The sequence below is a fragment of the Melopsittacus undulatus genome, chromosome 18, assembly GCF_012275295.1.
Source record: "Melopsittacus undulatus isolate bMelUnd1 chromosome 18, bMelUnd1.mat.Z, whole genome shotgun sequence".
In the NCBI taxonomy this organism is placed as follows: Eukaryota; Metazoa; Chordata; class Aves; order Psittaciformes; family Psittaculidae; genus Melopsittacus; species Melopsittacus undulatus.
Genome location: NC_047544.1, coordinates 3,010,758 through 3,037,201, shown reverse-complemented (window position 1 = coordinate 3,037,201; position 26,444 = coordinate 3,010,758). Strand labels below are relative to the sequence as shown.

General features: G+C 51.2%; 2 protein-coding genes across 2 annotated transcripts; both read right to left on the bottom strand.

The window, feature by feature from the left end:
• Positions 1 to 1,017: 1,017 nt before the first annotated feature.
• Positions 1,018 to 5,729, bottom strand: PLPBP (pyridoxal phosphate binding protein). Its single transcript, XM_034070556.1, has 8 exons — positions 5,630 to 5,729; positions 5,235 to 5,342; positions 4,764 to 4,799; positions 4,140 to 4,215; positions 3,866 to 4,000; positions 3,556 to 3,698; positions 2,918 to 3,016; positions 1,018 to 2,599 (listed from the first exon to the last, which is right to left on the bottom strand). The coding sequence occupies exons 1-8, from the start codon at positions 5,726 to 5,728 to the stop codon at positions 2,483 to 2,485; spliced, it is 813 nt and encodes a 270-aa protein (XP_033926447.1). The 5' UTR covers position 5,729; the 3' UTR covers positions 1,018 to 2,482.
• A 3,023-nt stretch (positions 5,730 to 8,752) lies between these two features.
• On the bottom strand, positions 8,753 to 18,539 carry ERLIN2 (ER lipid raft associated 2). Its single transcript, XM_005142466.3, has 11 exons — positions 18,389 to 18,539; positions 18,214 to 18,295; positions 17,958 to 18,004; positions 17,552 to 17,613; positions 16,345 to 16,470; positions 14,509 to 14,582; positions 14,061 to 14,119; positions 12,872 to 12,963; positions 12,437 to 12,526; positions 10,800 to 10,879; positions 8,753 to 9,530 (listed from the first exon to the last, which is right to left on the bottom strand). Exons 1-11 carry the CDS (start codon positions 18,493 to 18,495, stop codon positions 9,321 to 9,323), a joined length of 1,029 nt encoding a protein of 342 aa, XP_005142523.1. The 5' UTR covers positions 18,496 to 18,539; the 3' UTR covers positions 8,753 to 9,320.
• Positions 18,540 to 26,444: the final 7,905 nt, after the last annotated feature.

Sequence of the window (26,444 nt, the reverse complement as noted above, 5' to 3'; positions counted from 1 at the left end):
TGACAGTGTCAGTGCCCAAGGAGCGAGTGCTGCTGCTGCAGTGAACTTGCCAAGTGCTTCCAATGGGGAATAAACTTGTGATGCAGAGGCCGAGGCACTGGAGCAGGGAGAAGGGTTCATTATGAGGCCGTGGAGTCTTTCATCTCCAGCCTGTTGGCTGCATTCTGGTGACCAGCAGCTCCCATCTGCTGGTGATGCTGTGGAATGACGATGGTCTGTGGATATGGCTCCAGCTCCGACCATCCCAGCTCCATACGTGCCCAAAGGAGGAGCAGAAGGTGCTGGTCAGGGCTTCAGGGAGGCTTGGTCATGGGGAAACTGTGGGGCAAGACACATGGGAGGGAAAGGATGAGATCCATAGGGATCTGGACACACTGGAGGGGTGGGACCGTGCAAACCTCATCCAAGTGGGTCAGGGCAATCCCAAGCACAACTACAGGCTGGGTGGAGAATGGATGGAGCAGCCCTGAGAAGGAGTTTGGGATGTCCTGTGCTGGGCTGGGTCTGCAAGCTCAGGGTGCAGAGCACTCCCATTCCTCCTGTGCTGCTACAGTATAAGAGAAGGAACAAACACACGGACCCCAACAGTTTCTGCACGTTGGAACTGAGTTCAGACAGAGCCAAAGCCCTGACTTTGTTCTGTAAAACAAGCCAAAGGCTTCTCACGTTGTGAAATCCACACACACGAGGATCTGCGGTCAGAGCGAGGAGTAGGAAGGGATTCAATTCAACCATCAGCTGGGAAGTGCCGTTATTCCCCAAGGGTCATTTCTGATCCCGTACCTGTCCCAGGAGCTGCTGCTTCCCATTCGCTGCGCTGGGGAGCAGTGCCACCCAGAGGGCTGCTCCAGGAACAGCTCACACCACCTCCACCTCTCCCCAGCTCAGCAGCAGCTACTTTCCCCTTTCTGATCCCGAATTCCCAGTTCCACTCCCTTTGCTCTGTTCCAGCCGCCTTTCAAACCGCCTGTTGGGGAAACGGCTTCAACGACAACTCAGGGCATTTATTGACAAGGCTGGGACATAAAAATAACATCTTTAATAGCTTTAGAGTTGGCACAGATGGTATCAGAATTCACCACTTGTTAATGGACTAGGAAACAACCCACGGTGCAGTGCTGAGGAGGGTGGCTCTGACCGCATGGGGCTTCTAAACCACAGAGCTACAACACGTTAAGAGCTGACTCTTTTCATTTACATTCAGCATTTATAGTCAGAGAGGAAAACCAAGGGCTGGATTTAACTGTGTGCACACAGAGAAAAGCCTGGGAAGGAGGTTTCTGCTGGCAACTGATGTCTCCTCCTCTTAGCAGCACACAAAAGCCCCAAACCTCAGTTTTAACATGGGTTAAAAGAGAGATTTGCCATAGCTAGTGTTGGCCAAGCAGCATGTGACATCAACACGGGAGCTTCTGCTCTAAATGAAACAGCTACTGCAGTGGAAGAGCCCCATTTCCCCCTTCCAGAAGCAGAGGTTAGATCAGTGCTTAAGGTATTAAGACACAGCCTAGGAGTTCTGGCAGGGGGGACAGGATTCTTTCCAGGAATCCAGAACACAGCAGAACAGTAGGAGCTTCCTTTCTGGAGTTCTTTTCCCAAAGGAAAAGTAAACCTCAGTGCTGCCCTGCGAGACATGGGAGTATACTCATCCTCAGACATGCAGATAGGATACTGGAGGCACCAAAGAGCCAGGTGATTTGCCTTGGAAAGCAACAGAAAAGCCCCATTCTGACCCCAAAGAACTGAGAATGTCAAAGAACCACTAGGCAGGATGAAAATAACTCCCAAAACCACAAGAGGGAAAGGGTGAAAGCATTCCAGAAGACCGGAGCAGACATGGAACCAATGGGAAAAGCCAGCATCGTCAGCCTGGAAAGGACAAATACAAACCCCAGGCAAAAAGACACTCCCACACTTGCCATCTGCATCCAGAACATGAGCTCAAGCTGGCAGCTGTGCTCCTTACCCATCCACATGTGCTTGCTCTTTGCCCTCTGCAGTGTCACAGTGTGTCTCTACCAGAGTTCCTGGTCACAGCATCCCTCAGGAGCCATCACGGGCAGAGCTTTTGTTTGGGGAAACATTTATAGGGTCTGTGACAAGATGAGAACTTGTTTAAATGAAGAATTTAGTCCTCGGTGAAACCAAACTCACTGCCACTGGTGAGGATACAGCTTGATTCATTAGCAGCTCCAGCCTGACAAACACTTTGGTCAACCCTGTCAACCCAAGGAGCCTGAAGGAGCCAAGATACCACAGTCACTTTCAAGTATACATTGTCTTATCATTTGTTGGTTCTACAGATTTCCAGTTCCTATGGGTACTCTACAATCACAATAAATTAGGAGGCATTCCTGCCCTCTGCTCTGTTAGGAGGAATTCCCTCTCACCATCACGACGGGATGCCGACACGGAGGGAGGGAAGAATGCATAGTGAGGTCTCTCATCAGCTGTCCTCTGCTGAGGCCACTTGTACTCCCACCTACTGACCCTGCACTGTCAAGGTCTCAGTTTTGCCTTCACTGCCTGCTTTGTTGGAATAATTTCGTTCTCCAAATATAGTGCTTCCAATCCTGACGTTTGTGGATCCAACCTCTATCTAGGGAGAGAGACAAAGGAGGAGTTAAGGGCAGAGCTGCCACCCAAACCTGCCAAGCAGTCTGTAGCTAGATTCCATGTTCATCACACCCACAGAATGGTTCTCCATGTACTTGCCACCCTATAGCAAAGGTCTGTTTGATCCATCCCAGAATGAGGAGAGCACTTTTTCATGGATCAGCACCATGAGGCTTCCCCTTGGATGAAGATACCAACAGGCCCATTTGGAGGATGCCTGGGCTGGGCTTTGGGTGCCTACAGCTGGTGCTGGTACATTTGTCTCCCAAGGGAAGGGGTGGCAGAAGGAAATCAGACTTACTGCATGCTGGAAGTCTGTGGACATGCCCATGCTCAGCTCCACCTTCTCAATGGGGAGACTGAGCTTTTCACACACTTCCTTCCGCAAAGACAGCAGCATCTAGAAGGGAAGGGGAGAGAGAAGAGGATCATAGACTTGACAGTCACAGCAGTGCTGTTCCAGGGTTCCACAGATCACAATCTCTGCCTTTCTTTGAAGTCTCCCCTTCACACTTCCCACTGAAGCGCCTGCAGATTCCCTATTCCAGGCTACGTTACTGACAACACCCGTACTTCCAAGTCTACACATCTTCTCAAGACATCCCATTATAGCAGCAGCGTGACAGATGAGGAACACAGACCTGGTTCCTCTGCCTGATGCACCCTGCACACACAGCAGGCAAAGGAAGGCTGAGTGCAACCCCATCCAGACACAGGACCAGAGGAGGCAGGGCAGGAACTGCTGCTTGAGGTGTCCCTGCCATATCCTGGCTACAGCTCCAGAGGAGCTGGACCAAATACAGATGGACATCTGCAGAACTGAGCCTAGCACCTGCATTAACACCCTCAGAGCATTAAGGGTTTCTGTTGGTGCCCCACAGACTTCCAGCCTGATGGGAGACAAGGCAGCAGGTAACATTTCCTTCTAGATAATCCTACCTGGAAGTCAGGATTTGGACCTTTACTAAGATCATGCCCAACACTGCCAATGGTCATCAGCCCCACAAATTCCAGGTTGGGACACTTGTTGATGATGTGCTCCACAGCAGCAGTGGTGTCTCCAGGAGGAAGGCCATGCTTACCTGGCAAAAAGCAGGGAGATCTGTGCCAAGCTCTGCCAGAGGCCAGGCTGAAGCTAACAGACAAGCTCAGAGAAACGCTTTAAGAGCACAAAGCAACACATCCCAATGAGGTTGTTTCTGTCCTGTCAGCAGGACGGGCCTGCTTATGAGCAGAAAAAGCCACTTACTGTCTTCTCCACTCGTATTAACTTGCACCATGACCTTCAGCCTCTGAGGGGAGCCTTTCTTCTGCCAGGAGCTGTTGACCCTGTCTGCCAGCTTCACCGAATCCACTGTTTCCAGCATGAAGAGGTTTGGGACAGCTGGGGAGGAAACACAGGCTGAGGGCAGTGCTGCTGGCCCAGGTTTTGTACCTACAGCTCAGCTCGCTCACAGAGCATTGCCGAGCTCATGCCCATGAGGTTGGTACTGTTTGATCAGTGCACATGAAACAGGCTTTACCCATCAACTTGTTGACGTTGGTTTTCTGCAGGTGGCCAATGAAATGCCATTTAATGTCTGGGCAAGAGGAGAGAATCTGAAAGCAGAGAGGAACAGTGAGGTTTGAATGGCAGCTCCCTCTTCCCCCACCCAGCACCTGAGTCTCAGTTTGCCCCTCAACAAAACACCCAATCTTCTTCTATTTACCCTCAAAGGCACAGCTCAGCCAGTGCTTGTGTACTGAGATTGCTTCACCCTCTGCAGAGGAGCAGGGCTCTGATTGCAGAGCACTACATGGGGAAAGCAAAGCTCTTTTGTGACTGAATAGTCATAACGTGGTATTTTCCCCAAATGGAGTGTTACCACGTTTTTAATTGACTGCACACCTCCTACAGCAGAAAGCACAAAAGATAAAGCACTGTTCAGGCAAATACTTTATGACTAAAGCACACGTATTCACAGAGCCAGCAAGACAAAGAGAGGGAATGGGGCAGGCAAAGAGCTAAAAATAACCACACCATTTATCTGAAGAGACAAGGATCCAACAGCCTCCACTGCCAAATCCCTGAAAACCAGGATTTGGGCTGAGCAGCTCTCAGGACACAGCTATAGGGAGAGAATACACACAGAGAACTGTGTACTTACCCTGGAGTCTGATGCCTTTTCTAGCAGCTCTTGAACCTAGGAGAGTCAAGACAATCTCTTGTTAAAACCATGCCAGAGGTGTCTGCACCACAAGAAGGGTCTCTCTAGAATGGATGTCCCTGGGACCAATATACCACTCATAAATACAAGGCCAGGGGCCTGATGCTATGGCCAAGCCCAGCTCCCCATGCTCAGAGCCCCACACAGGGCTGCCACAGTGCCTGTCTGCAGCATGGGGCCATCACCAACCCGTAAGGCCCATCACCAACCCATGGGGCCCACTGCAGACCTATGGGGCCCATCACCAACCCATGGGGCCCACTGCAGACCTATGGGGCCCATCACCAACCCATGGGGCCCACTACAGACCTACGGGGCCCACCAGCAACCCATGGGGCCCATCACAGACCTATGGTGCCCATCACAGCCACATGGGGTCTATGGCATACCCACAGGGCCCCCTCCACTCACGTAGTTCTCCCCGAAGCTGCGCTGCCCGTGGCCGTAGGCCTCGATCACCATCTCCGCCGGCTTGGTCTTGCTGACGGCCACCAGCCGCGGCTGCACGGCCGGGAGCCCCTGCACAGGCACCGGAGGTGAGCAGGGCAGGCTCCAACCTGCCCCACGCTCCCCTGCAGCACCCAACCACAGCCCCAGCTATGGCAGGGGGTCAGCCCGGCCACCACAGCAACACGGAGCCGTCTGAGGACGACACCGGGGCCCTGTCACCCCGCTGAGGTGAACGGCCGCCCGCCTCCATGACAGGCCCACCGGGCGCTGTCTCCATGGTGACGGAGGGCCTGCCGCCCCACCGAACGTGCCCCCCCCGTCGGGCCGAGGCCTGTCCCCGCTGTGCCGGTGCTCACCTGCGGCCTGCGGGCCGCTGCCTGCTGCACCCGCTCGATAACGGCCCGCAGAGCGGGGCCCAGCCCGTCCCCGGCGGCCATGCCGGCCGTCTTCCACATCCCCACCTGACCCCGCCCCCCAGCTCCCCGCCGGCCAATAGCATCGCTCCGTCGCGCACCGCCCACCAATGGGAGCGGCGGGGCGGGGCGGAGGGCGGCGGCGCCATGTTGGGGAGGCAGAGGGGAGGAGGGATGCGGCTCTATGGAGGCCTCCGTGGGGACGGATCCCGGCTCCGGTGCTGCCCTCGTCCGTCTGCCTGCCCCTGAGGGGGATGGGATGGGGTTCGATGCCTCGCTGAGGGGCACCGGGGGTTCTGCTGTAAGAAACAAGAGCGGTGTCAGCACCTCAAACCTGCCCGTCAACAGCGCGGCCTGCCCTTGGGCCGGCAGGGTCTGAGGGGAGGGATCCAAGCTGGAGCCTTCACCCAGGTGAGGAGAGCACCTACAGAGCCCTCTGGCTTTTACGACTCATTTTGACCATATAACCTTGAATACTGCAATAAAACCCACCACAGAGGCCACGACCCCATTCTGCATCAAGAGCCGTCTTCCTTGGTAAAGGTAGAACACCCCTTTATAAAGCAAGGCAACACTTGTGCACGCTGGGCTGTGGGGAGCAGCGGGACAATGCCAGCCTTTATCCCAGGGAGCCAGCTGGAAGGAATGGGACCTGCCAGCTGGAACCCATTAGCTAAATACTTGTCTTAATGTGCAGAACCCGGCTCTCCCATATTCCCAGCAATGACAGTATTGACACAGCTGGTTAAAAACACCCACCAGGCTCTCTGTGTGCTGAAACATGGCAATGATTTGATGCAAACTTGACCAAATCCTTGCTGTTTGACACTAAAGGCTTGTTACCGTGCTGATAGGGATGCATCCACCCTCTCCTGCTCCTTGGAAGGGGAGGATGACAGTGGGCAGCAGCACATGGGTCAATGGCAGCTCAGCACTGATCCACAGCACTCTTCCCCCTCAATGTTACCCCTGGTCAATCTTTCCCTGTATCTGATTTATTGCACGTAGATGCATCTACACATAGTGTTATCCATAGGGATACAACCAGGAGCACTGTTAAAATCGAAGGCCATTTTATTGTCATAGCAAATACCAAAATAAAAAGGCTTTTAATACAGAAGAAGATCAAAGGCAGTACTGGGAAAGCATTCCCATGCTCCCACCAGCAATGCTCGGGTACCACAGCAGCGCCACAGACCTGGCTTTGCTTTGTTAGAGTGGTTTTAAAACTCGGATCTTCCAAGATTTCAGAGGATGGAAAGAGGCCAAAATGTCACTTAAAGAGATGGAATCAGGATGTAGTGACAGGTCTGGGAAATACAGGAGATCAGACATACAGGAAGAAACCTGGATGCAAACGCAACAGTGGATTCTGGCTTGTGAAGCCTGGTTTCAACCTTGCTTTTTGCCTTTTGACTCTTGTGACAGCTGAAGTTACAAGAATAATTCAGCAGTAATGTTTTCAATTAAAACAAGGGGGGAAAAAAAGCATTAAGACCTATTTATTCCAAACTATTGTCTTGCTGTGAAGTCATACAAAAAAAACCACCCTTTTTAATACCATTTTGGCTTATTTGGGTCTTTTCATTAGTGAAAACCACTCATGTAAAATGTAGGTTTTAGTTACTAATGGAAATCTCTTAACTTGAATGTAGAATGATCCCAAATGAGATCATCCTCAAAGGTTTAAATACTATTACCTCATCTGTTATTCTCTGTTCATAACCCTATAAAAGGCAGTATTACAGCCTACCTATTGATGCCATTTGACTGCTGTGCTGTCTAATGTCATAGGTGTGGAGATGGAACTTCCCTTCGCTTGTATTTCCCAACAAATAAAGCTGACACAATAGGAGATGGGACTTTCCTAGAGCAGAAACTGATGCTTATCCTTTATTGTGCATTGTCACTCTCCTTCCTACCAGGGGAAAGAAAACTGAAGTAAGAATACCAGTACCAGCAGCTGAAATCCCTCAGAGTGTTCTGTCTTAGTGTGATCACCTTCTTCAAAGGACTAATGCATGTTTCAATCACTGAAGGATGAAACCAAATGTAGTGGGTAGCAAGTGCTGGGGGCACAAGATTGCAAATGCAACAGGCTGGTTCTCTGACAACTAAGTTAGCACTTACACTTGTATCAGCTCATATTAGTATGTTGGCCATAAATGATAATGGCAACTAATAAACAGACTCTGCTGCCAAGTGGCAGATGGATTAGGGACAGAAAAAAACGGGAATGTTCTCTCTAGGTCTGAACTTTTGTCTTTAACACCCCCTCAAGCTTTGCATGTGTGTCAAACACAACCCTATTACCTCTGTGCATCTGGTATGTGAAGAATTCATTGGCTTTTGGAAGTGAAAGGTACATTACATGGCATTGTTCTGAGTAAAGAAGTAAAATTCAACGTATCCTTGGACAGTTCAGAGACAAGAGGTTCTGTTTTTTGCCCTGTCACTTCTCACTTTGATGGTTTATGTCCTTTGCTACCATAAATCTTCCTTTCACAAGGTCTATTCAGAAAACAACCCCCAAACACAACTGAAACTCAGTTCCATTCCTTTCAGTTTACCTGAATGCCTTTTCTCTAGTAAGACACTGTAAACACTGAAATCCAGTTGCTCTTGCAGAGGCAGGTAACGCACTGAGATGCCCGTGGGTCATTCAAGCAGTTACTTGCCAGCAACAAGGCTTTTGACAAAAGTCAGGGTCCCTGAGACAAAAATGCTTTTCTCCCTATTTTCCTAACCAAGACAATGGGACAAGTACCATGCTTGCAGCCTGGTGCCACTGACCATCAACTCCAGTCCTCCAGCAGCACACCTGTGCCCCTCACCAAGCAGCTGGGGAAAGCCTCAAACTACTGACTCCCCCCTTTTATCCTCCCCAAATATGACAAATGGAAACCAAAGCAGTGTTAAGATGCTCAAAAAGAACAGTTTGGGTCACTACCTGTAGTGGCAGTGGTGTAAGGCTTAGATCCCCCCATGGAAACTAGGGAACCTGCAGGATTTCAGCTGGATTTCTTTAACTCACTGTGGTCTCAGCTGCCCCAGGTCACCCAAGGCAAACCAGGTCAGCTCAGACCTCATTAAAAGGTGGGTTTATCCATTTGCTACACCCTGCGCTCTGGAGCATGGATACAGGCTGTTAGATCATCCCAGCACCCCATGCAATGGGGGTAACCTGCCCTTTAGACAAGGTCTTCAAGCTGCTGTGTCTAGTGTACAAAAGTCTAGCACCTTTTTGTTAAAGGGGTTTCACATAAAGAACTTGAAATTTCCAACCAGAACAAGTTGTAGCAGCAATTCCCCTCCCTCCGAAACCTCATCATTTCTTGACTTCCTACTGCTATGAGCCACCTCAATCCAAAAGGAAGTACCCATCTAAGCTGGCCTCTCCAGAGGAATTTGGTCTGTATGTCCAAGAGCAGGGAGAGGTGCATCTAAAGGACATACCTGGAGTTGGCTGCTTAGAAGTTACTAGGAAAACCACCCCGTAAATACCAAAGTCTAATTGTCATACAAAAGATTGAATGGATTAAGTCTGATTCGTCTCTTTCAGAACAGAAAAGGGGGAAAAGAAAAAGAAATTCCCAGTTCATGTTTCTTTTGATATAAAAGGAATAGAAATCTTTCAGTTGACGTTATGAAGCAGCTTTGAGTCCTCATTGGTTCCTACCCCATCTTCTTCTTGGATTCCTTCTGCCAGTCCCTCTGCAAATTTGGTCTGGCTTCCTGCATAGTCCATGAACATGTTGGGAATATCCTTGCCAAAATATATCTTGCTGTTTGCTGCAATCGCCTTGTATTTCATCAGCTGCAAGTACTCAGGAGTTAACTTCAGCTGCACAGAAAGAAAAGAGATCACCAACAGCTCAGATTCACTCAAAAGCAAGGTTCTGTCATGAGCACCCTACTTTTCCACCATGTTAACAGGCATGCTCATCCTCTCTTCAGCTGAAGAGGCACAGTGCCCAGAAGAAAGCTCTCTTTCAATAGGTCTAAAGTGAAGCTCTAAATCCCGGTGACTAAATGGCAAAATGAGAAAGTGATGGAAGCAGCTGGGGAAATGTTCAATCCAAATGTACCAGAGATGCTCGAAAGCACATAACTCACTAAAAGCCCTCACAATGCAAGCTGCTGGAAAGAAAACACAACTGGCTTCTAGCCAGAGAGTAGATTGAAGAGTCTGTTCCGGAGAGCAGAGCTCATTTGTTCAGGATAATGACATTAGAACCGAGAGGATAGAGTAACTGGGACAGAATTTGTGCACAAGCATCCCACATCTCTGCCCATTCTCAGTGACCCTTACAAAACAGAGCTTTCCTGCTGGGATGGTCTGGGAACTAGCTGCAGGCACTTACAGCCTGGCATTTATCCATAGGATTTTTCCATTCTTTCTTTCAACTTCTTTCTTTGGGCTTTGCCAGGCTAGTTACTTAGATGTGTAAGATCAGCTCTATCTGCTCTTTACCTAAACACTTATTTACTCTTAAGCCTGCCTGTCACTCCAGAGATCCCTGCTCCTGCTTTGCTTGCCAGCTTGCACATTGGAATTAATCGACATTTCTGATTGCAAAGGCATGAAAGGGCAACACTGAAACTGATATTCTAGCTACAGAGGGAGCCATGGCCCCATTAGCATCTAGCAGAGCTGTCTCCAGAGAGGACCAGGTATTTCATGTATCCTGATATAAATTCATCTGCCCAAAGAAAATGAATTTGCAAATAGGGATCTAATTGTTTCAGGCTCAATAATTCTGAGTTATGGTTTTGGTTTGCTTTTTGACCTAAACAATGAGACACAACAAGCAAGCAATGAGCACAGGCAGCTCTTTTCCTGACTTCTGGGTAGATATAAGGAAGAAGATCTTTACTGTGAGGTGCTGGCACAGGTTGCCCAAAGAAGTGGTAAATGCTCCATCCCTGGCCGTGTTCAAGGCCAGGCTGGACATGGTCTAGTGGGAGGTATCCCTTCCCATGGCAGTGGGTTGGAACTGGATGATCTGAAGCTCCTTTCCAACCCAAACCATTCTATGATCCTATGAGTATTTCTATACAGCCTAATGTAGGGAGCTCTGCTTCAAGGCCCAGCATAAGGACGTAACAATACCTTGTTAGCCTCAGCTACTTTCATAGCAGTGTAGCATTCAGCATCAGCTCTCGCCTTCTCTCTTGCAAGAAAAGCAGCATCTGGAAGCAAACATATGTTTTCATATTCAGAGTTTTATTTCCAGCCATGTTAGCACCATTTGCAGCTGGAAAACTTTTTAAAGTGGTCAGTACCACATCTAAACTGTACGGGATACCGTTTAGGGAAGAGGGAACCAAATGGGAAACACAGCAATGGGATCTCAATTTACATCTACAACACTGCAGGATGACAGCACGGAGTAAGTCAATTGCCTCTGCAACTGAAGACCTCAAAGCATTTTATAAACATAAGGTTTTTATTACCACCCCTGTCACGAGGGCTGAGAACACTCTTTCTTCTCCAGCCAGCCCCTAGCTCTCGTGCTGAAAAGGCAGCAACTGTTCCAGTGCACAAGTGGGATTTGCCCATAACATTTGCATGGGACTCACAGCCCAGCAGAGTGCTCTGGAGATGGAGTTTGGGATTGTGAACGCAATTCCCCAGATGGGATCTTCTTTGGGATGCTGAGGTTAAGATTCAGGCATGCAGAGGAGGGTGATTTTAACTTTCCCCAGCTCTGCCCCTTGGATACATGTCAGAGAGCTGTTTCTTTGTAATAGCAATGATGTGTAAAGGGTCCAGTTCTGCAGGATGTGGAAATTCCCTTACTCCTAGCAGAGACATTTAAGGAAAGAAACTTCCCCTTTCTGTATTGGACTCCTTTTTCTCCTTCTGACTTTATCTATCCAATGCTAACGATGCAGTATGAGGCCACCACATTAAGACGAGTGTCATCTGCCTGGTTTGCTGTGATCTCTTGACATCCCTTCTAGGACAGGGAGCCACACAACTGGAATACAGTCTGGATTTCGGGGTTACACAGCTGGATAAACCATTTGTTTTCCTATACCAGCAGGGAGTCCTGTGAGCTGCTACACTTCAAAATCATGTCAGCAACTGGGATGGGTTGGCCTGCAACTTCCTCTCTCTTGGCTAAAAGGAGTGGCTCCAGTCGGAGACACCAGAAGGAATGAGGGAGACAGGAATCCTCTGCCAGCAGAGTTGAACTGAAGGCCTGACACCCAGTGACACACATTTATAAGAACTAAAACCCATTGTATTTCCGTGAAGAACTTCTTAATGAGAAGCTGCTGATCTGTAAAAGTCTTAATTGGCTCCTCTGTGGCGTTCTGCAAAGCTTGACAGGGCCTCTAATGAAGGTAATTGAAAATAAGGCCCTGTCACTCGGAGCTGGAAACGCTGATCCCTTTTCATGTCCTGGAATTTCCTTAACAAAGCAGTTTATCAGAGGGGTAGGGAGACATCATCTTAATTTAACCTCCCAGGAAGAGCACCTTGAAACAGAAGGTTCCAAGAAGCAGTCTACAAAGAAGCATTCCTATTCCTGCCTCTGGTCAATCCTCCTTCCTTAAAAGTAGGCAGCTGCAAAACTAAAGGGGGGTGAAGAAGCAACAATGCAAACTAAAACAGTGAATATCAGCTTGGACTGAAGGACATGGTCAATACACACACGCCAAGAACTACTGAGCTCCATGAACTGCTTCAGGATCTGTAGACAAAATTCACCACAGAACATTGACTTCCTACAGACTCACCTTCAATCTCTGAAATCCGCTTCTCTGTTTCCTTTTCCATCACTTTCTGTCCATAAGTTATTTCAGCAACTTGTGCAATCTTTTCTGCCTCTGGAATGACAAAGAACACATCCACGTGGTGGTCACACAGTCCCCCTAATGCCAGGAGCAGTTTCACCCACCAAAGTCCTCACCATCCATTCTGGTGGAAGTAAATTGTGGGAAGACTTTTCAGCCCTCAGAAGGCAGCAGTTTACATCCGTGGGCAAAGCTGGAACCCACCTAAAAACCCTTTTGAGTTTCCCTGGAAGTTTGACATCAGCAGCCAAAAACCACAGCACAGATCACCCAAAAGTGAACCAAGTGCATCCCTCCCTGGGCCTGGGTTCTTTTTGCTGCCTTCCTCCCACTCCCCCTCTTCAGTTCTTCTACCCCTTCAAACACAGATATACAGACCAATGAGGGCTTTCTTCCTTTCTGTCTCTGCTTCCTTCTCCACCACCTTCTGCTTCTGGGCTGCAATCAGCAGCTTTGTCTTCTCACTCTCCCTAGAAGAAGCCATTTACAAAGCGTGACCTTGCTGAAGTGGTGTGGTTGCTGGCTCAGTCCTCCTTCAAGCACATGTTTAGGGCAGGCAGCACTCAGGAAGTGAGCACATGTACCTGCACACAAAGAGCTTTTCTTCTAAGCCAAAGTGTCTTTTCCTCCCCTCCTTAGCAGGAAGACTTCCCAGCCAAGCCAGAATGAAGCCCTCCCTGCTACTCTCTGCAGGCTGCATAATGCCTTCTACAAGAGGCATAGACTGTTCACACCTAGGTTTTTTGGGCTATTGTTATGAGGGATTTAAGCAAAGTAAGACATTAAAATCCTGTGAAAACCTTGTCCTCACTTGGGAGCTCTGAAACCACCCTTTGTTCCATCACATGGCTCTGTGTATGTAAAGAAAATACGGTTCCTGCTCCCCAACAGGGAAGACAGATTAGAGTCCAGAACAAGTCTCTCCCAACACGTATCCTACTGTTATTTATGGTAACAGATTAACAGGCTGATTTGGGATTTTGACTACCATGACTTCCATGATACCAAAAGGTTGTATGGAATGCTAGGGAAGCAAAATGGACAAGAGGGGCCTTATTCAGACCTACGCAGACTGCTGGCAGGGTGCTTAGAGAACATAAGCGTTTCTGACTGATCGAGTGCAAGAGAAGGCAGCTGGCTCAGAGCATTGAGAAGGGATCAGTGTGTCAAGTGCTATTAAAGAAAGTTATTTCAAAGCTTCAGCCTGTTGAATCAACAGTTTCTCCATCCCAGACAAACAACAGGATTAGTGGTGGACTCTCTCCACCTGCCACTCACTCCCATGCTCTCAGAGGCCTCTTTAAAACAGGGCCAGTGTCAAGAGGAAGGAGACTGTGGGCAACGAATTGCTGTGCTCAAGTGCTCAAAAGGGAGAAACAGTTTCTAACTCAGCAGTGACAGACACGTGCTTGTCTGCTGCAGCCTCCCCAGGCCCTTTCTGCAGGCAGCACGAGGCTGGGAGCAGGCCTGGCAGAGGGCACACTGATCACTGCTTGCTGTGAAAACACATTAATCTGGATGAGCGATTCTTTTTGCTAACACAAAGGTGCAAGTCTCAGGCACTTACATGAGCTCGTAATTCCTCCGGATTGTTTCAGGGATGTTTGGCTTTGTAACTCGAACTGCCTGGAAAGGGAGAACCAAAGAAAACATAGGCAAGCAGCCAACAATCAAAAGCCAAATGGCCCCTGAGGCTGCAGAGCATGGGGGAGCTGATGCTGGGGGCATGCTCTGTCACACAATGCTGCAGAGACTATGACCAGGTCCAAAGCCCACAGAGCAAAAGCAGGACTTGATGATCTCCTGCTGTGAAAGGAGACAATAATGTGGGTAAAGCAGTACCCAGAGTACCACCAACAGAAAACCAACACATCAAAGCTGAGAGGAGATGGAAAGGATACGGTTCTCATTCCTTCACAGTTTTCTATTTCCTTTTAGCCCCTTTTCCTTTCTTTTTACCCCTCCTTGCAATACACACCTTAGACATCTCAAAGTAGGACTGTATAATGAATTACCTGTATAATTAATCCAGGGGCCATTGTAGTTAGGTCTTGCTGCAAGGCCAGTTTAAGGTTTTCATCAATCTGATCTGATTGGGGAGAAAAAACAGGTAACTACAAGTCCCACAAGGCAGCTTGCTGTCAACACATAGAGCTGGCTGGAAGGGCTCAGATTTCTTATTCCTGGACGGTAAGTACCCATGTAGGTTTGATGCAGAAGTGGTGGGTAGAGAACAACCATCCCTGTCCCAGAGACAGGTTCCCATCTCTCTCAGCAGGTCAGGCAGCACGGAGCAGCACCAAACACTTGGGACAGACCACAGGAGACAAAGTGAAACTCTTTCCAGTTCCCCATAAACCACAGCTGGAATCTTTCTGAGCTAGAAGTCTCATCATTATGATAGAGAATCTGTGCTCTAACCCACTTCCCCATTGGTATCTTCCCAGCTAAACGGTGACTGATGAGGAACTGCATCTGTGCCAGCAGGAGACAAAGCACATGCAAAGGCAGAAACATGAACTGGCTGCACTGGTTATTTCAATAGGCTGCAAAGAAATCTCCATAACCTCTGTTTGGCTCAATGGACACAGTTAACTCGAGCATAGCTGAGAAACTTCAAAAGGAAACACAAACCAAAGCCCTGCTTCAGTGGAAAGCTCTAAGGACAGCAGTGTTGGGGCCTGCTGAGAAGTGCAAAGGGAAAAATCAAAATGTAATGGCCTTGAGAAAGTGATCACATCTCACTCCTTGATTATTTGCTTTGGTCCCAGTTTAGCTTTATCTGGAACTCGCCCTCACAATGGGGCTCAGCCAGTTTAGGAAGCAGCTGTTATCAGTTTCCTGCACCTGCTTGCAGATGTGGGGGCAGAGAATGACATGAATGGGCTGTGCCCCACTTCAGAGCCAATCCAGAACACATTGAGTTCACACAAAGAGTTACACAGGAGTTTATACAAGTTCCTTCTGTGCAAAGCAGTTGCTTTGAGGCCGTTTCAAGCAGTTGTCGTCAGCAGCTGCCAACATCTGGAGATTCCATTGGCAAAGCAGCCCCATAAAGGACCTGGAGGGGAACCGAGCCCTGGTTCTGCATCTTGTGCGGCAGCACATGAGGAAGCAGAAAGTCAGGCTTCTTGGAAAGCCCAGTGTGAACAGAGAACAGGAGTTTGTGAACAGCCTGTGTGCTTCCAGGCACAAATTCTGTCCATTTGGGGTCCAAACCCATTCCCAGCTACATTTCTGCCTGCAGTCAGCACTGCTGTAGTGCTGAAACACTGGAAGGGGTTTCTTGCCAGTCCAAAGCCATAAACAAAACACTCAGCACTGGCACCAACTGGTCGGTTTCTGCTAAGAAACCACAACTTCAGGCTCTTTCCCAATGTGCTCTCCTGGTGTCTGCGCTGCCTGAAGCCAAGGAGGAAGGTCAGCAGGCTCTTGCCAAGTCATCCTGTTTCCCAGCACCAGGCACTGCAGCCACAGGCATGACACAAAGCTAATCAAACCCAAAGGCCAAGGAGTGCTTGCTCAGACTTTTTACAGCAGCAAAGAGGAGAAAAACAGCTTTTCCATCTGGATAAGCAAAACCTGTGACTGATTCAGCAAGTCATGTTTGCTAAACACACAAATAACACCACAGAATTAGTGCTCCCTTTCCTAAAGCCCTCCGCTGCTACTGGCAGGTTTGGGTTTGGATGGTTCTTGTTACAACACACTGAAGCAGGAGTGACAAGGAGGAAATGATGGTAGGTAGTTAACTATCCTGATTCCAACCAGGGCAGATACTGGATTCACAGGTAAAAAGCCCATCAGCTTGGGGTAAGGAGCTCTGCATCAACAGAGAAGGGGCAGCTCACCAAACAGCTCAATGTAGACCTCCTGCAGCGTGTGGACACTGCAGAACTGGTTCAGCTCATGGTGAATCTTATTGAAGATGAGAGCTTTGTCATAGTCAGCAGTGTAGTTCTTCACTATGTCGTACACTGCAAAAGAAGAAACCCCTGTTCAGAGCTGGGCTGGGGGGATGCTTCAGGTTGGGCTGAGCACTTGCTTCAGGAGTGCCCACCTGAAGTGAGGAATCCAACCCCAAGAGAAGGTGGCACCACAAACACACACTTTGTGAACAAAGGGGAGTTTTCTCTATTGCTCAACTGTTTCAGAACACCCTGACCAGTGTTCTGTCACCTGCTCTGCAAACCAATGCTCCTGTAACCAATGGGATTGGCTAAAAACCAGTGAATCTGGGGAAAAAGACTGCACAGGTCATTCTTCTTGGGCTGCAGAGGCAGTTTTTTGCTCCCAAACACCCTTCTCTCCCCCACCTCTTGCACACCTTGTTCAAATCAGTTCTTCACTGAAGCATAAAGCCCAGCGAGGATGTAACAATACAACCACTGGTACCTGGATGGCATTTGGGCTCTAGCGAAGCAAGTGGCAGTGCAGAACAAGTATGTGCAAGAAACAAAACATGTGGGAGAGCTGGTTTTAGGCTCACACCCAGGAAGTCCTGGGCGTTACAAGGTACACGGGGGGAATACCAGCTCCAAATCACAGAATAGTTTGGGTTGGAAAGAACCTTGAGATCACCCAGTTCCAACCCCCTGCCATGGGCAGGGATACTCCACACTAAACCATGCCACCCAGGGCTCTGTGCAACCTGGCCTTGAACACTGCCAGGGATGGAGCATTCACAGCCTCCCTGGGTAACCCATTCCAGTGCCTCATCACCCTCACAGTAAAGAACTTCTTCCTTATACCAATCTAAACTTCCCCTATTTCAGTTTGAACCCATTACCCCTTGTCCTATCACTACAGTCCCTAATGAAGAGTCCCTCCCCAGCATCCCTGTGGCCTCCTTCAGATACTGGAAGCTGCTATGGGTCTCCAGGTTGAACAACCCCAACTTCCTCAGCCTATCTTCATACAGGAGCCCATATCACCTTCATGGCCTCCTCTGGCCTTGTCCCAACAGTTCCATGGCCTTTTTATATTGAGGCCACAGCACAACCTCTCCCCCTCCCCTCCCACCGGCCCCACAAGCAGGGTCACAGGGGCCGAGCTCACCTGCGCTCTGGATGAGGAAGTTCACCACCTCGATCCTGTCGAAGTAAATCATCACCCCTCCACTGCGAAGGGAAGGCAATGCCGTGAGCAGAGCAGGACGCTGGGCTGGAGCAGAGGGGGACACCCCCCTCTAGCGGGCTGAGCCTGGCAGCCGCAGCGGCTCCAGAGCCCGGGGGTCACCACACAAACGGGAGGATCCCGAGTGTACCCCATGGAAAAGGCAGCGCCTGAGGATGGGGCTGCATCACCCACCCCAGCACCCGGAGCTCACCACTGGTTCCGGTTATAGGAGAGGGGTAATGGGAACCCAGCCCCTGCAAACGAACCTACACGTTTTAAAGCATGCTGGAGCTATCAGGGAGGAAAACAGGGAGAGGATCCAAAGGTTCTCCCAATAACATCTCACCTGGTGCCACAAGGAACGTTCTTCACCTCATCCGTCTGCAGCGTGGTCTGAAGAGAGGTTTAAGGAAAGAAGCTTCGTATTTCCCACTCTATCCACACACAGAGCAGCGTTTTGCCCATATCCCCCTTCAATCCCCCCGGAGAAGAACCGGGCCCAGCTCCTCATTCAGGGCCGCTCCCGACAGCCCCGGGCCACAGTCATTCACCACCATAACCCCCCCTCGTCCCCCATCCCGACCCCACGGCCCCAGCAGCACCTGCACTGACTTGTAGGACGTGATGAAGGGCAGCATGAGGTGGAACCCGGGCCCGCTGGTGGAGGTCAGCAGCGCTCCGCCGCTGTGGAACGGAACACAGAGCCCGTGAGGGGCCGGCCTGCGACGGGCCCGGAGAACCGGGGGGGGGGGGGGGAAGGTTCGGGGCTCGGCTCACCGGTAATAGACCCCGATGTGCCCCTCTTCGATCTTATGGATGGCCGAGAGGAAGGCGGCGGCGAGGAAGCTGAGGGACAGCGCCGCGATGGCGCCCAGCTGGGCCATGCCCGCTCGGTACCGGCCCCCTCAGCGGCACCGGCCCCGGCGCGGCGCCGCGCTGACGTCATCACAGCGCGACAGCGCCTTCCGCTCCGCCAGGGGGCGGTGGAGGAGAGGGAGTCGGGAGGCTGCGGGTTCGAGACCCGGCTTGGCTTGGTGGGGGGGGCATTGAGCGCCCCATCACCCTGACCCCCCCTAACCCCTTATGGGATCTTGTTTGGTCAATGAGAGCCCCCCCCCCCCACCCCTTATGGGACCTTGTTTGGTTAAACACAGAGATAACAAGGAGAAAAGTGACAGCCGAGGCAAAAACACATTAAATCCTCACCTCTATATGTTAAAAGTGGCTTAAAAACAATGGGTAAAACATACAAAACTCCAGTAAAAGAGAATAATTTGCTCTTTGATAGATCTCTGAGGGTTCTCCCTAACAAACCCATCAGGGGGATTCAGCACCCCTTAGAAAGAAGGCATGAAATACCCATGGTATTTGTCAATCTGAGTTTTACAGCTCTTAAATAAGTGTGAAAAGGCACCAGAGATGAAATACACCCGGGTTAGTTTTAGGGGGGTTTGTATCCAAACACTCACCCGGATTTAAAGCCTGGATAAAACGTATTAAATCTGTATAGGTTTCAATGGAGCTGGTATGTGTTTCATAAATCACAGGCCTCCACTCAGCCCCTGCTCCCTTTAATAAGGGTAAACGAGGAAATTGCTCTGAGCTGCAGCAGAATGAGTTCATCTCAGATTGGAAAGTAATAGGGTTTTACACGGGGGGTGTTCTGGCTCGCAAACAGAGCTGTTGCCTCGGAACATCATTACCCTGACCGGGAAACCAGCTGCGGCCACGTGTGTAACAGCATCAAGATGTGAATGTGCACAAAGGTAAATATTATTGGTAATAATCCTGGAAAAAACAGAAAAAAGAGGAAAAAAGACCCCAAAAATCATTATTCCTGGAGCCAGGGCCGGGAATGTTCCTTGGTGTTCGTGTGGCTGCTCTGGTTTAACAGAGTGGGCTTTGCTGTATGAACAAATGCTTTATTGCCCCATTCCCCCCATAGGTATAAAACACCTCTTGGCTTTTACCATGGAGTAGATGGAGGGTTTGAAGCCTCCTATCCTGCCCGCTGCTGCTCCATGGTCCCGATGGGATGGATCTGGGGTAGGGATGTGGCAGCCCCATGGGATGTGCTGGGGAGCAGAGGGGGTCTGTCCGCCCCCCCCAGGCACCGGAGCCCGCAGGGATGGAGTAAGGGCTGTGTAAAGTCTGTCTAACCTCATTAGCTGTCAGGAGGAACAATGCCCGGCTGGCAATAAAGGCAATTCTGAGCCTGTTGGCCATTAATCACTGCCTGACAGTTGTGAATAGGGGTGGAAAAACTCTGTCCCCGCGCTTCCAGCTCTGGCGTTTAAGGTTACCTCGTGTGCAGCCGGAGCGGTGGGGTGGGGAGCTCTTGCTCACCAGTCCTGCCCTGTCCCATCTCTATCCCCACTTCCATCCCATCCCCACTTCCATCTCCATCCCCATTTCCATCCCATCCCTATCCCTGTTCCCATTCCCATCCCCATCTCCATCCTCATTTCCATCCCACCCCTATCCCTGTCCCAATTCCCATCCCCATCTCCATCCTCATTTCCATCCCACCCCTATCCCTGTCCCAATTCCCATCCCCATCTCCATCCCCATTTCCATCCCATCCCTATCCCTGTCCCCATTCCCATTGCTATTCCCATCTCCATTTCCATCCCACCCGTATCCCTGTCTTTGTTCCATCCCTAGTTCTATCTGTCCCTGTCCTCATCTCCACCTCCATCCCCATTTCTGCTCTGGGTGCTATGGTGCCAGCTCCATGTATTGGCAGGGGGAGACCTAAAATCATCTGCTGGAACCCCAGAATTCCCAGTAACCGCTGCAGCTCCTCCTGGAGCACAGCAGCAGCAGCAGGGGACTGGATTCCAGTGCATGACTGCAATGAAAGTGCATTAGAAGTTGATGTTTTGGTGGGGAGAAGAGAGAAAACTGCTCCTTAGCTGAGACCTAAGAGAGCATCTAAGCCCAATGAGGGGAATCCATGGGCTGCAGGATGCTCCGGTCACTGTGCCATGGCTTTGAAAGGGAAAGAAAGTGGGGAGAGGGCCTGTGCAGGGGGGGAATGCTCCACAGATGAAGTCCATCCGATGTTATTTGCACATTATGGAGCAGGATTGTGTCCAAGTATGTCCGGGCTCATTCCATGTCAGCGCTAACAATGCAGCACTTGGCAATCACAGCACTTCTGCAGCGGTGGCCATAAATCATCCCCTGACAGTCCCGAGCTGGGAAGGAGGAAACTGCTCCCATGTGCTCGCTGTAAAGGGACCTTTCCTTTGCCCCCTGCCCACCCCAGCCATGGAGGGTCCTGATTCCACACCCCAGGAATTCCTGTGACACATCCCATGGTGGAACAACCCCTTGGGAAGAGGCTTTTGGGAGCGGGTTACAACACAGGGCATTGCAGCAGCGTTCTCCTCTCCATCCTCTTGCTCATTGCTAACCTCAGGAATAAGGGGGTTTGTCCTCAGGGAATGATCCCAATGGGAGCCAGTGGTGCTCACCCCAAGGCTTCTCTATGTGTTCCCCATCACCTTGCAGATGCCAGCCCCGTGGCCGGGTGCTGGTATTCCAGGTCATCCAGTAAATAAAGGAGGGCTGTTTCCAGCCTCCCGACGCTGGTTTCTAAAGGAAAACTATTGGAAACCACAATTCATCCCGGGAAAGAAAGTGGATTTACCCAAAACATGAGTGAGAATTAACACTCACATCAGTAGGGCAGAGGAGGGGAAGCAAATAGAGCAGGGGGAGAGAACACCCCATGGAAAACAAGGGCTGTTTTGGATGGAGCTGGATTGTTCCTTCCCGTTCTTCATCTGCCCCATAGAGGAGAATCACAGAGGAGGAGAAGGGAAATCTCCTCCCAGCAGCACAGGGAAGGATGGATGCTCCTGGTGGGATCCAAACTGGTTAGCAGGGGTTTTGCATTAAATGCATTACAAAGAGCCCAAGGAACAGTCTCACCCTGTTCCTGCTGGTGGGAATTGGGGTTGTGCCGGGATGCACCATGGCAGCAGTGAGTACTGAGCCATCGTGGGGATGCTCCAGTTGGGAATGAGGAAAGGAAGCAGGGACCTATGGCGTGGATTTATCACCCGATCCCAGAGATCAAAACAACGTCTCTGGCCTGATCTCTGCTTGGGATCAAAGCAGCAGGTCCCAATCTGAGGAGCTTGGAAAGGGCTCCGGGAGGGTGATTTATGTGTGGGATTCCGGGAAGGGCTGGGAAAGCCTCAGCGAGGTGCTGAAGCCCAGGTCAGGAGTCAGCCCTGTCTCAGTGATATATTTAGAGCTGGATAATGTAAGCAATGGGAATGGGGGGGGGGGAAATATCCATGGAGGAGGTGCAGATCCGTCCCCTTGGCCGGGATGCTATGGGATGATCCGAGCCAGGGAACAGACAGTTGGATTTCCCTCGTTTCTCCCTTCAAATAAATCACAACTCCAGAGCCCTTTAAACTCTGCAATCTGAGCTGTTCCAATAAGGAAGGGAATGAAAGGCTGCGTCTCTCTGGAAGGCTCCGGAGCCATAAATCCACTATGTACAAACACAGACCACATTTCCAAGGGCATCGTGTTGCTTGTATTGTTTTAACAGAAGAATCAAACTGCAATAAACTCCCTCTCTCATTAGCTGCCTGTGTCCAGGCCAAACGCTCCTAACGAATCCAATCAGGACAAAGGAATGTGGCCCTCGATCCAAAGCCTGGCCGGACACTAACCCCCCCAAAGGCATTTCCCTATGAGCCCCATAGAGAGGCAGGATGGGGGGAGCTGAGGGGCTGCAGGTCCACTGGGGGTTGTCAGCCCAAATCCAGCATCCCTGCACAGGACCCAGCATCCCCACTATGGATCCGGCATCCCTGTCATGGACCTGGCATCCCTGCCTGGAGCCATCACCCCTACATGGATGTGGCATTCCCACCATGGAGCCATCATCCCTCCATGGGACCTGGCATCCCTGCCGTGGATCCAGCATCCCTGCTATGGATCTGGTATCCCTGCCATGGACTCAGCATCCCTGCTATGGATCCAGTAGCCCTCCCTGGGACCTGGCATCCTTGCCTGGCCTGCAACCCAGCATCTGGAATTCCATTTAGGGCTTTCTTGCATTAGTTCATTGTGGTCCCCACCATCGTGCACCCCAAGCAAGTGGGAACAAGGGGCAGTTTGGATGGGGGACATGTGTGTCCCTACCCCATGGGGCTCTATGAGACCACTCAGCTGCCTCCACAAAGGGGCTTGCAGAGGTATCTCATTGAGCACCAGGTCAAACCATCCCCAGACTGCCATTTGGGGGGCTACTGGTCCTTAATCACCCACTGACAGCCACATAGCTCCAATGGGATGTGCATGTGGTGACAGCACAACCCCATATGGAGCATCCATTGGGTTTTCCCATGGGTCCATGCATGCAACAGCACAGGAGATACAGCAACTTGGTCTAATATAGGGGTGGAAACCACCCTAAAACTCAACATTGAGCAGCCTGGGAAGCAAAAGGGAGCCTGTCTGCAGGATTTATGGCACTGGTGTGGCTGAGCCCTGAGCAGAGCCTGCGCCGTGGGTCCCGCCTCGGCCCACGGAGAAATTCCTGACTTATTGAATCACATTTGTCATCCCTAAATACATCTGCAGGCCCATGTTCCTGAATCCATAAACATCTTTAACTCGCTCCGCTCAACGAGGCCTCTTTCACCAGTCATTTATATATAACTTTTTCCATATGCGGAGCCTGTCGCGTTGGTGTCATTTCCGGGAAAAGCAGGGAAAAGGGGGGGGAATTCTGGGCTTTGAGGGGGGGGGGGAGCAGGGAAAGGGGGGGATGCAGCGTGTCTTGGCCGGCTGGAGCAGCCCAGCTGCTGGCATGGAGCGAGAAATGCACCCGGCAGAGCCAGTGCTCATTAATCATTTGAACTCCTCAAGTGCCAGCTCCTTTCAAGATCTTTCAAGAAGTGTTTTCACCCAAAATAGAGTTGAAAACGCGCCGGGTCCTACTTTCAGAGTCTCATCCATCTGGCCATTATGGGGAGTGTCAGGCGGCTCTGACAGACAAGGCTGCTCTGTTCGAGGGGCCCCGGCTCCCGCAACCTGTCATATCGTGGGGCTGATGGCATCTGACAGCTCCATTTGTACCTCCCCAAGAGATAAAAGCACTGCTCATGGCAATGGGGAGAGGGATGAGCGGGAGGGGTACCGCGGGATGCGGGATGCAGGCAGCATCCCTGGTATCCTCTGCATGCACCATGGAGTAAAGCAGCCTCTATCCCCCAAAAGGCCAAGGGTGCAAGAGGAAGGTGTCAAGGGTGCGATGTGGGGTCCAACCTGGAGCTCCTGTGCCCATTGCCCACCCCTTGGTTGTGCTGCACAATGGGACTAAGCTCTCCCCATGCACAGAGCCTCTTGCTACCCCAAACTCACCTGGGTGCTGGGGGCTGTGCACACCCCACAGTGCTTGAGCAGTGTGAGCCAGACCCCAAAGCAGCTCAATGGACCCAGTGCCAGAGCTTCCTCCATGGGTGCCACCGGGATGAGCCTGACACAAGGGACACAGTGGGTTGCTCCCATAAGGAATTCCCTGCTGATGCCACCCTGGTGCATCCAAGTCAGACGAGTTTGGGAATTACCACCATGGCAATGGAGGTGTGCGTCCACCGAGCCCTTTGCAAGCAGTTGTTCCAATACAGAACTCAACCGGAGCCCAAGAGACGTCCCAGAAGGAACAAAAGGCTTTTCAGCTCCATTTTCCAGCAACCAGGATGGCAAATTCCTCTTCCCAGCCATGCAAGGGGTTGGATGTTATCTGGAGCAGGTTGAGCAACAGTTTGCTTGCATGCCTAAGGTTGCTCCGTGCCTGTGACAAACCAACCCAGCTCGTGCTTTGCCTCGTGTCAGAGACATTTGCCATGGAAGAAGAGCCTGGATGGTCCTGCTCCGGCCCCAATTGCTCCCCAAGTGCTAGTGATGGAAAGAGGCTCCTGAGACTGTGAGGAGGCTGCAGGATCCAGCCTGAACAGGGGAGAAGCAAGACAGGAGCACAGCATCAGCCGTGGTGGTAGCAAGCGATGAGCCAGGAGAGAAAGACGCAGCAAATCTGCTCTCTTGAAGACATGGGGGTCAATGAAGTCCATTTCAGTTCTCTGCTCCAGTGGGTGTCTGCAGGCTGGGTTTACAGGGGGGGATATAAAGCTTCCAGATGCCCAGGATGCTGCGTGTCCTTTGGCTGCCTCCGGGTTGTGCTGGGCCGGGAGGGATGATCCCCACTCTTTGGGACCACAAGGCAATGGCAGAGGTCACTGATGTGCATCCCGGCTCTGCTCAACCCATAGCTCCTGCACGGCTCCATCCTCACAGAGGTCACATCCTGCCTCTTGCATGGGGCTGGGAGGTGGGATGAAGCCAGCATCGAGCTGCTCCAGGAGGATTCCATAAACCCATGTTAGAAAGCATCGGGGTGTGTGGCAATCTGTTTGTTCTTGTGCATGGAGCTGCAGGAATAGAGTCAGTCAACTGAGCTGTCAGCGAGCGTCTCCCCCAGCGTCCTCCGAAGCATTTGTGTGTATGGAATGATGACTCCTCGGTTATTCATCACCATAATAAACACAGATAACGATGAACCACGCAGCACATAATGAACAGGATCACTTACAGTGTAAACCAGCACGAGCGGGGCTGCTGGGAATGGTGCAGCACAGGCTGCACTCTGCAGCTCACCATTGACCTTCGGTCCATGCTGGATCACCATGAGTCAGTCGGCTCCGGGATCAGATGCTGCAGAAGGAAGGGGCAGTCGTGGATCCTGCTTGGTGCTTCCTATGGTGATCAGCCAAAACGGGATATCCTAATGCCATGGGGAAGATGATGCCGTCGCTGTTGCAATCGGTGCTGCTGGGAGGATTCCCACCACACGCCTGTTTATGGCCAAGGAAGCAACAGCAGCAGCTCTTCAGCCACCATTCCAGGCCATATGGAAGCTGTCTCCCACCTGCAGCATTCCCAATCACAGCAGCACTTCGGGTGCTTGCCCATGTCTCCTGGCTTGGGGGCTCCCTGAGCACCTCGAGGTCTTTTCCTCTTCTCCAAGGCCTCTTGTTGCTTGTGCTGCTCAAACTGGAGGCAAACCATAGGATGGGGCCACACTCATGCTGCAAATCAGGGCTGCAGCTTTGGGCCCCGGTGCCCCACATTGCCCCATCTGCCCCATTCCCAGTTCCAGCACACGGCTCCAGGCAGCAGGAACTCTGCTGCTGGAATTTCTGGCTGCCAGGACCACCTCCAGCTACAGATCTGCCCTATGGAGCACAAAGCATCCCCCCCAAAGCCAAGCCCTGGGTGCAGGGATGCTGGTGGGGGACAGGGATGCTGGTGGGGGACAGGGATGCTGGTGGGGGGACAGGGATGCTGGTGGGGGGACAGGCAATGCCCACACCAGTTTGGGAGCACAAACACAGAGCCCGTGTTCTCCAGGGCTTCCACCAGAGCTCACGTGGAAAGAAAAGCTGCTTTATGCAGCTGAGGCACTCCCCATCCACCCACTGTAGCTGCTGCATCCTGACCTGACCTCCTCTTGGTGCTCGGCTCCCAAACGCCTCGGATGCCTGTGGGCAAACACCTCTGCATCACCTAAAACACATCGAGGGGAGGAAGGAAAACAACAACAAACTGTGGCCTCGCTCTTTCCCTCACGTATTTATTGGGTGGACAGATCCTTTGCGGCCGGATGGGCTCGGGCTTCACAAACGGGGACAGTTGTGAGCCAAGTCAGTCCTTCCCCAGCACAAGGTATAATGTTGCCTTTGTTTGGCTGCCTGTGACCGGCCGGCACGGCAGAGCCCGACGTGGTCCCGGTGCTTTCCAT

Excerpts from the sequence above, each read along its gene's own strand:
- PLPBP (XM_034070556.1), bottom strand. The coding sequence starts at position 5,728 with ATGTGGAAGACGGCCGGCATGGCCGCCGGGGACGGGCTGGGCCCCGCT. Across the intron at positions 5,343-5,629 it reads CAGCGGCCCGCAGGCCGCAG|GGGCTCCCGGCCGTGCAGCC; the intron begins GTGAGCACCGGC and ends GTGCCTGTGCAG. Across the intron at positions 4,001-4,139 it reads CAACGTCAACAAGTTGATGG|CTGTCCCAAACCTCTTCATG; the intron begins GTAAAGCCTGTT and ends TTTCCTCCCCAG.
- ERLIN2 (XM_005142466.3), bottom strand. The coding sequence starts at position 18,495 with ATGGCCCAGCTGGGCGCCATCGCGGCGCTGTCCCTCAGCTTCCTCGCC. Across the intron at positions 14,120-14,508 it reads CCCCTGGATTAATTATACAG|GCAGTTCGAGTTACAAAGCC; the intron begins GTAATTCATTAT and ends CTCCCTTTCCAG. Across the intron at positions 12,964-14,060 it reads CGGAGGAATTACGAGCTCAT|GGAGAGTGAGAAGACAAAGC; the intron begins GTAAGTGCCTGA and ends GGCTTCTTCTAG.